The 10,521-nt window shown below is 33.8% G+C and overlaps 1 protein-coding gene across 1 annotated transcript; it reads left to right on the forward strand.

Annotated features, from left to right (window-relative positions):
- Nucleotides 1–1,384: 1,384 nt before the first annotated feature.
- Nucleotides 1,385–9,080, forward strand: LOC107594544 (beta-crystallin B3-like). The gene is made up of 6 exons (XM_016284625.1): nucleotides 1,385–1,519; nucleotides 2,838–2,920; nucleotides 4,347–4,465; nucleotides 6,088–6,220; nucleotides 6,310–6,452; nucleotides 8,648–9,080. The coding sequence occupies exons 2-6, from the start codon at nucleotides 2,846–2,848 to the stop codon at nucleotides 8,943–8,945; spliced, it is 768 nt and encodes a 255-aa protein (XP_016140111.1). The 5' UTR covers nucleotides 1,385–1,519; nucleotides 2,838–2,845; the 3' UTR covers nucleotides 8,946–9,080.
- The last annotated feature ends 1,441 nt before the right edge of the window (nucleotides 9,081–10,521 follow it).

The raw sequence follows: 10,521 nt of genomic DNA on the forward strand, positions 1-10,521 counted from the left end.
ATTGATATTCATTTTTATTTACTAAATTTGATTTTTTTTTTTTCTTTAAACATACACTCTAAAATATGCTGGGTTAAATATAACCCAGCATATTTTAGAGTGTACAGTTAAAGTGAGCATTTTCCAATACAACAGCAGAGTATAATAAAATTTTGCTCTGAGAAATTGGTGACCTGCCATTCTTACCTCAAGCAACTTTTACTTGATCTAAGCCATAAAAAAATACTTTTGTAGGTTTAACCTCATTTGTCAGGTTGAATTACATCACTGGCTTGCTTTTCTAACCAATCTGAACCGTTATTATTAAGTATACTGGGAGTGCCACTTACAAAAAGAATCCCTTATCAATTTAAAATGTAATTTTTTAATCATTTAAAATATATGTTACATTTGTCAAGTGATTTAAATGTTTAATGTTTAAATGTTTTGTTATTGAATAATTGATTTTCTTTCTTTTTTTAAGTTGCACCCCAAGGCTTTTAGAAATTTAAGTTGAATTTTGAAAAATATACAATTTATTGTTACATTTAACTACATTTATACCAAATGTCAATTTCAAACATGATTTCTTTAAATTGATTTCCATTTTTTAAGGTGCATACCTTGTCTTTTGTAAATGCAATTTAAAATGAATTTGAAAAAATATGCATATTAATTCATTGTTACTTTTAACTGCATTTTATACCAGAATTAAGCCATTTTTAATTGATTTGTCCATTTCGAACGTGACTTCAGTGTTTATTTATTTTATTATTTTTTTATGAAATAATAATAATTTTTTAAGGTGCATCCCTCGTCTTTTGTAAATGCAGTTTGAATTTAATTTAATAAATATAGTGGATAGTGGGATATACATATTGTTACATTTACCTACATTTTAATTAAGCCATTAAATTGCATCCACCAAGTCTTTTTAAAGTGCAATTTAAGTTACATTTAACTACATTTTAAACCAAAATTAAGCTTATTTTTATTTATTTTCTTTACATGTATTTTTTTTTCTTACATGCATGTTTTTCTTGGGCAAACGATTATAGAAAACGATCACTAATTTTGAGAATCCATCAAATGAGGATGAATGGTCCAAATCTGTGGCATGGGTTTGGGCTCAGAGAGAGAGAGAGAAAGAGGGGATAGTGAGCAGGGTTGTGATGACAGCAGCTGATCCCGTCTGAATCCTCTTGGCTCGCACCCTGTCGGTGCCCGCTGTACCCACGCTGGCAGCAGAGCAGGCTGGTGGCTGCAGGCAACTCCTGCCAACTCACGGCCTATTGAGAGGCAGTCTGACGGACACAAATGCGAACGACAGACTTGCTGCATCAACAGCAATCGACGCCCAACCCATTTCTGCTGCTGTGGACGGAATTAAACCATAAATACCCCCCAGGTTCCCTCCACTCGCCCGGCATACCCTCACCTCCACGCACACTCCTTACACACACACACACACTCATACACACACACGCTGAGAGAGAGTGGAGGGGTGAGAACCGCTGAAGGTGAAGGACGAGAGAAACAGGTAAAGATGCGTTCAGCCTTCATCTGAAATCTTACTTTTCACGTGTGCTGGCAGAAGAAAGAAACTAAATATCATTGTCATAGAAATCTAGTTTAAGATTATTTGGAGACCTGATGTAGTGAAGTTGAAATAGAGAAATTGCTATAAAAGAGAAAGAAAGTCATTTTTAGAGAGATTTTTCCTTGACCAAGACTAATCTATTTGATCCAAACTTTTATTTCTAAAACAAGAAAGTTTACAAAATGTTTTTTTCTTCATTGTCATGACAAGATCTATTGTTTTAGAGTTTAAAGCCTTTAACAAAGCACTTTTATTTTCTTTTTTTTCTTTTTTTTCTTTCTTTCTTGAAAAGAAAAGCCACTTGTTTTGATATTGTCTGTTTTGTTTTTTGTTTTGTCCGTCCTACTGAAAACATTTTTACAAACGCAATGCATATGTTACAATAATGAGCACAATAAGCCGAGTTTAATTGTGTCCCTTTTGAATGTTTTTCAGTCAGTGGTTTTTGTTTTGTTTTTGTTTTGTTTTGTTTTGTTTTGTTTTGTTTTGTTTTGTTACATTTTTGAAAAACGCAATATATATGCGATGATGAGCATAATAAGCTATTTTCAATTGTGTCTCGTCGGAAGTTTTTTTATTGCTTTGTTTTGTTTTGTTTTTTGTTGTTTTGTTTTGTTTTGTTTTGTTGCCGTCCTGTCAAAAACATTTTTGAAAAACGCAATATATATGCGATGATGAGCATAATAAGCTATTTTCAATTGTGTCTCGTCGGAAGTTTTTTTAGTCATTGCTTTTTGTTTTGTTTTGTTTTTCCCGTATACTACCAAGAAAATTTTTTTACACACACAATATGAATGATGTTACAATAATGAACATTATAAGCTTGTTTAATTGCTTTTTCCTTTTGAATGTTTTTCAGTCATTGAAATAATGTTTATTTTTATACATCAGTTGTATGAATTGCTGCTTAAGGAATATGTTTATCTGTTTAATTTTGGGGAAAGGCAAGTTGTGTTTTGTAAAAAAAATTTAAAAATTCATATCAGTTATAAATATTTTGCATAATTATGCATCTTTAAAATAAATGCCTCTTTTTTATATTTTGTTATCTAACGCAATAATATTCATGTATTTATAAGTGTCCAATGTGTTTTGTGGCCATTCACTTTAGATTAAATCTCCTATTTTCTTTTGGTTTACCGTTTAATTGAAGTTATTTACTCTTCTCATGTTTTTAGCACTCACGCAGCAATGGCTGGTGTGTGACCCTATTCTGAATCTTTTTCTCATCTCTGATGTGTGTTTGTGTGTTTGACAGGCGGAGAGATGTCAGATCAGCAGGGAGTCCCAGATCAGCAAGTCGCTGGGAAGAGCCAAGGAGGAGCAGGAGCGGTTTACAAGGTCCAAAGGCACTCATTTATACAGTTATTTTACACAGTCAAAAAGCCCAGAGGAAACACTTTTATAGCTCATGAGACTGAATGAATGTTTTTTAGTGTTTCATTTAAGTATCAACTACAACTTGCATTAAAAGACACAACGAGCCAATAGCTGACACACGGTAAGAGTACTGAGCTATAGATGAATGTGGAGAATAAATGTCATTTGAATTTGAACAAATTTGATGAGAAATATTTGAGTTTTACAAAAAATGTAAAAGTTGCTGAAAACTTACTCACTCTCAGGCCATCCAAGATGTTTCTTCATCTGAACAGATTTGGAGAAATGTAGCATTCCATCACTTGCTCACCAATGGATGCTCTGCAGTGAATGGGTGCCGTCAGAACGAGAGTCCAAACAGCTGATAAAAACATCACAATAATCCACAAGTAATCCACACCACTCAATTAACATCTTGTGAAGTGAAAAGCTGCGTGTTTGTAAGAAACAAATCCATCATTTTTTCATTTCAAACCATTGTAAAAAAAAAAAGAGTCCTCTATCCGTAATTATACTTTCTCCAGTGAAAAAGTCCTGAATCGGGAGAGAAATCTGCACAGATCAAGCACTGTTATTATGGATTATGGACATGTATTTTTCTATAAACAGAGTTTTCCTCTTCACATGATGTTAATAGACTGGAGTGGTGAGGATTACTTGTGGATTATTTTCATTTCAAACCATTGTAAAAAAAAAAGAGTCCTCTATCCGTAATTATACTTTCTCCAGTGAAAAAGTCCTGAATCGGGAGAGAAATCTGCACAGATCAAGCACTGTTATTATGGATTATGGACATGTATTTTTCTATAAACAGAGTTTTCCTCTTCACATGATGTTAATAGACTGGAGTGGTGAGGATTACTTGTGGATTATTGTGATGTTGGTTGTATTGTGTACTTGTGGATTACAGTTTTTCATCAACTGTTTGGACTCTCATTCTGACGGCACCCATTCACTGCAGAGCATCCATTGGTGAGCAAGTGATGTAATGCTACATTCTGCCAAATCTTTTCTGATGAAGAAACAAACTCATCTACATCTTGGATGGCCTGAGGGTGACTACGCTTTCAATTAATCGTGAACTACTCCTTTTATACTGAGACTCTGATATTGACAGGTTTGAGACATTGTTGAAATCTCTTCTTACTTAATAGAGGAGACACATGTGAGGTTACTTCTTGAGGAGAACATTCTGAACAGCAAATGTCTCCATTTGTTCTTCATTTAATGGCATTGCTGTCCAGGGGAAACAAGAGCAGAATGGAGTTCTTCATTAAAATGAATGTGACAATCTACATGAAGGATTTTACAAATGACTTTCTACTCGTTTTTCATGGATGAAACCCAAAAAGTTTACGACTTAAAATATGTTGAATCATCTTAACAGGCCTCACTGTTTGAATTCGAGAACTTCCGTGGAAAAAAGGTCGAGCTGTCAGCAGAATGCAAGGACTTGATTGAGAAGAACTTGGAGAAAGTTGGATCAATCATAGTTGAGTCTTGCCCGTGAGTACATGCTCTCATTATCTACAACCACAAAAGGAGCAATGAAGAATGTTCAGACTGTTCTTGAAAGCAAAAGTTTGAATATATGCTAATTGGATTTAGGAGAAAGGAGAAGGTGAATAGGAGAAGGTTTTCAGTAACATTTGTACACAAATGATAGCATATGACTTCAAAAAATTATAACATACAACTCAATGGACTACTTACTGTATTTCAGTGTTTCTCAACGAGACCTTTCTTAAAATTGATAAAAATATAATATAATATAATTATTAATACTATATTAAAACAATCTGAAACTGAAAAAAAATGCAAAAATACAATAAAGATGTAAAGATGAAATTATATTTATTTTTCCCCTCTATAATATTTGTTTAGAACATCCAGTTCTTAAAACCTCTGCAAACACAAAATAAATTGTGATTTATTAATCTACCTATACAGTTTATAAAACATAAATTAGAGCCAGTTTCTGAATGTAATGTAATTTAGATATAGTTCTGTTAATGTTATATTATATACTGTAGGTGGCCTTCAAGTCAAAAAGTGTAAGAGCTATTTTAAAATATTTAAAATATTTTATTTGTTTACCTCAGTGTTATTATCCTTAATTAACAATACAACTTACTTGAAATAAAATAAACATTAACTGAAACAAAATTAAATATTGAAAAAAAAATTCAACCTTTTCGTTAACTTTATTTCATTTCAGCTAGTTGGCAAGTAAAAGCTAAATAAAAGCTATATAAAGATATTTAAAAAACAAATAAAAACAGCAAAATTGAATATAAAAATATAAATAAAATATACCTCAAAATGCTAACAAAACTACTAGTATATACATGAAACTAAAATAACACTGGTTTACCTTCATGTCATGTGACTAATAAACAACACCAGAGACCCGTCAACATGCAAATGTATTGTTGAAATATTAACGTAAAATCACATTTACCCTAGTGAAAAATAAATATACATTTATTACAATAAAAAATGTTTTTTTTAAATATACATTTATTTTTGCTAAGTATACTACAAATACATTTACATATTTATGTACTTAATAAAAATCTCCTGCAGTTGTACTTTTCGTATACTGAACTGGTATAGTACTTAAAGTCTGCTAAATTGGAACGACTCATTTTGTGCTGAATGCACTTTAATTGTGCAGAAGTAGTGCTGAAGTTCAACTAAATATATACTAAAGAATATTTTCTTTGTGCTAAAGTGCAACTATTGCAAGTATACTTTAGGTAGACTTTAAATATCTTGCATTTAAAGACCAATAATATTCAAAGTCCATACAATCCTTATCAATAGAGACATTAAAACACGTTTTACGCTTAATATTAAGAAATGTGCATTGTGAACAAGTAGCACTCCAAATAAAGTTTAATTAGAATTTTTTAAGTTAGTAAGTCTCTAGCAATATGTCAGTAAATATGTTAATAGATTTGAACTACTGTATACTTAGTAAGAAATAAATGTATTTAAAATATATTACTTTTTTACTAGGGTACGTTCAAAGGGGTTCAGATGACAAAAAAATGTTTGTAAATTCCCTGCTTTAATCAAAAGGAATCATCCATTAATCCATCCTGATCTTAACGATCTTGTTCTAGATGGGTCGCCTATGAGCAGAAGGGCTTTCTGGGAGAGCAGTTTGTTTTGGAGAAGGGAGAATATCCTCGCTGGTCCTCCTGGACCAATAGCCAGAGCAGCTACTGCCTCCTGTCCATGAGACCTCTGAGAGTGGTGAGAGATACATTCACACCTCACACCTGCTTAAAGATCTGCTCTTCTTTCACGGCCCATTGAGTCTAGTGTTTATGCTCCATTACTAGGACAGCGCCGACCACAAACTACATCTGTTTGAGAACTGCAGCTTTGCCGGGAGAAAGATGGAAATCGTGGATGATGACATTCCCAGCTTGTGGGTTCACGGCTTCCAGGACCGTGTGGCCAGTGCCAAAGCTGTCAACGGAACGTGAGTTTGAGATCGCTTTCATGCTGCTGTTGTCCAAAGACCATTAACTCACAAACCTTGAGTTTTCAAGATGGTCTTGGTCTTTGTTTCAGTCCATACACTCTAAAAAATGCTGGGTTAAATATAACTCAGCGCTGGGTTAAAAAGGGACAAACCCAGCTATTGGGTTGTTTTGACCCAGCGGTTGGGTTCAAAACAACCCAACCGCTGGGTCAAAACAACCCAATAGCTGGGTCAAAACAACCCAACCGCTGGGTCAAAACAACCCAATAGCTGGGTCAAAACAACCCAACCGCTGGGTCAAAACAACCCAATAGCTGGGTCAAAACAACCCAACCGCTGGGTCAAAACAACCCAATAGCTGGGTCAAAACAACCCAACCGCTGGGTCAAAACAACCCAATAGCTGGGTCAAAACAACCCAACCGCTGGGTCAAAACAACCCAATAGCTGGGTCAAAACAACCCAACCGCTGGGTCAAAACAACCCAATAGCTGGGTCAAAACAACCCAACCGCTGGGTCAAAACAACCCAATAGCTGGGTCAAAACAACCCAATAGCTGGGTTTGTCCCTTTTTAACCCAGCGCTGGGTTATATTTAACCCAGCATTTTTTAGAGTGTAGTTTTCCTGATTACAGACAGTCTGTATGTTGATGTATGATCTCAAAATTGACTCTTTTTACTTAACACTTCTGGTCTTGTGCATGGTTCGTCAGTAAATGTTATTTGAAAGAAAAAAGTTTGGGGTTAGCAAGATTTTTTTTTTCAAAGGAAATAAATTATTTTATTCAGCAAGGATGAATTTAATTGATCAAAAGTGACACTAAAGACATTTAGAATTAAAAGATGTCTATTTCAATCAAATGATGTACTTTCTATTTATCAAAGAATCTTTGATTCCACAAAAATATTAAATAGCACAAACAGATTTCAGTATTAATAGTTACACTCTAAAAAATGCTGGGTTAAATATAACCCAGCGCTGGGTTAAAAAGGAACAAACCCAGCTATTTGGTTGTTTTGACCCAGCAGTTAGGATGTTTTGAACCCAACCGCTGGGTTTGTCCCTTTTTAACCCAGCACTGGGCTATATTTAACCCAGCATTTTTTAGAGTGTATGCATTTAAGCTTTACATTTTATCGTTTTTTTTCCCCCCTGAAAAACAAACCCATGACTTTGCTGTTCTTGGCACCATGCTCTACTGGTTTAACTAAAATTAAAACTATAACCACAAACAAAATACTTAAAATAACATACACATTAACTTAAATAAAACAGAATATACATAGAAAAAATATATATTATATGTATTTTATTTCAGCTATTTTCCAAGGCAACATTTCTCATTTGTGTTTAGTTTAGATTGAAGTAAAAACTAAAACTTTAATAAAAAAACAACAACAACTATATAGACATATTTTAAATAAAAAAAGTGAGAATGACAAAAATATAAAATTTAGTAAAACCTTTAACTAAAATTTAAATATAATGTAAAATAAAAGAATTTCAATTCTTTGTATTCTATAAGAATATAGAATATAAAATAGAAGAAAGTATGTGACCCTGGAGCACAAAAGCAGTGTTAAGTTGCTGGGGTATATTTGTAGCAATAGCCAAAAATACATTGTATGGGTCAAAATTATTGATTTTTCTTTATGCCAAAAATCATTAGAATATTAAGTAAAGGTAATGTTCCATGAAGATAGTTTGTAAATTTCCTACCGTAAATATACCAAAACTTAATTTTTGATTAGTAATATGCATTGCTAAGAACTTCATTTGGACAACTTTAAAGATGATTTTCTCAATATTTCGATTTTTTTGCACCCTCAGATTCCAGATTTTCAAATAGTTGTATCTCAGCCAAATATTGTCCTATCCTAACAAACCATACATCGATGGAAAGCTTATTTATTTATGAAATCTCATAAAATTTACCCTTATGACTGGTTTTGTGGTCCAGAGTCACATATATGAAAAGAAAATATAGCAATAAAATATAATTCAAAATATTAACAAAAAAGTAATCAGTAAGTATACATTTAATAAAGGTCACATCAATAATAACAAATACCCATGCCATAGTCCCTCTATGGCATCGCTGCGGAACCTTTATTTTTAAGAGTGTAGATATCCTTAAAAAAGTACTTAATATTTTCTGACATTGTTTCCGCACTCCAATCTCTTTCCTCAGGTGGGTGGGCTACATGTACCCTGGCTACCGTGGGCGTCAGTTCGTGTTTGAACATGGCGAATACAAACACTGGAACGACTGGGGAGCCACAGAACCACAGATGCAGTCCGTCCGGCGTGTGCGTGACATGCAGTGGCACAAACGGGGCTGCTTCACTGTCCCCGTCCCCGACCCGGCTCCCAAACCCAAACCCAAACCCAATCCCAATCCCAACCCAAACCCCAATCCAGCCCCCGCCCCTGCCCCTGCCCCTGCTCCCGCTCCCACCGCCCCATCCGCCACGGCTGCCAGCAGCTGAAGGAGAACGGACAGCCCTGACGATGACCTCTGCTCAGAGGAGCACGAAGAAAGCTCGAAAGCAAAAGAGACTGCCTTGCCTCTTGTGTGTCTATCATTGGAAATAAAGGCCTCGGCCCCATGCTTTGATCTCTGACCTTTGGCTCGCGTCTGATTTTACAATGCTGAAAATAACACAAGTTTGAAGATGAAAATGCTGCACTAATCTGATACAGTAAAAACAAAAATACAGTAAAATCAGTGATAATGTTAAATATTATTACAATTCTAAAGAACTGTATTCTATTTGAATATTTATTCCTGTGATGAATTTTCAGCATCATTACTCTACACTGTAAAAAATGAATTTAACGGTAAAAGACTGTAAAAATTCTACAGTAAAAACCTGTTAAATGGTTAACGGTAAATTCCCCTACTATATACAGTGAAAAACTGTATTGGACATTACATGTATCGGACATTAAATTTACGGTAGTATACCATTTTTGGAAGTGAAAAATATCGTATAATTTACAGTGAATAACCGTAAATTGACATTCCCAGAATTCCCTGCGTTACATTTCAAATTTGATGTTTTTTTGTTGAAATAACTATGTTTCTTCTTAGTTTTTTCTTATCAGTTTTGTATATTAGGGTTGTGTGTTACACCTAATGTTGTTAAATGAATGTTTATTGCATGATTTCAGTTTCATGTGTGTTACCTGATGGTGTTTAGTGTTTGTGTGAATGACACTGTGCACCTTCTATATATGTTATTATCTAAAAGCTGCTTGTGATGGGCTTTGGTTCATCATGTGACTTTCTCATCACCTCCTGCATTTGGTGGTTATCAGTGTATTACAAAGGTACAAAACAGATTTCAGTACTTCAATAAGGTTGGTATATTAACATTATATCAGTTAATGAAATTATGGTATTTAACTGTAAATTTAAGTTAAAACCGTAAAACCTAAAACGTTGCTATCGTATTTTTTACAGTAAACCACAGAATTACAAAAATTACCAATTTTACTGATTTTTTTTTACAGTGCAGTCTTCAGTGTCACATGATCTTCAGAAATCATTCTAATATGCTCATTTGCTGCTCAAGCAACATTTCTGGTTATTATCAATGTTGAACGCTATTTTTGTGGAAACTGTGATACATTTTTTTCTGGATTCTTTGAAGTTCAAAAGAACAGCATTTATTTGGAATAGAAATCATTTGTGACATTATAATTGTCTTTATTCTCAGTTTAATGTCAATTTAATGCATTCTTGCTGAATAAAGAGTATTAATTTCCCCGAAATTTTAAAGGTAGTGTAACAATAAAAGTATATTGTTTTGTTTTTATTTGTTTGCTTGTTTGTTTTTTTAAGGAAGGAAATCCACAAGGAAGGAAATTCTAGGTCTGAACTGAACTACATTCTGAACTATTTGCAAATAATATTTTAATATATGCACACATGCACGTCTCGTCACATGCAGATTAGGAACTACACAAATCATCAATTCTCAATACTACTACTTTGATTTGATTGGCCATCTCAATCACTTTGACATTGACGAGCACTGTTAGACAGCTAAGGCAGACCAG

This window comes from Sinocyclocheilus grahami, unplaced genomic scaffold (assembly GCF_001515645.1).
Source record: "Sinocyclocheilus grahami isolate Dianchi unplaced genomic scaffold, SAMN03320097.WGS_v1.1 scaffold186.1, whole genome shotgun sequence".
Classification (NCBI taxonomy): Eukaryota; Metazoa; Chordata; class Actinopteri; order Cypriniformes; family Cyprinidae; genus Sinocyclocheilus; species Sinocyclocheilus grahami.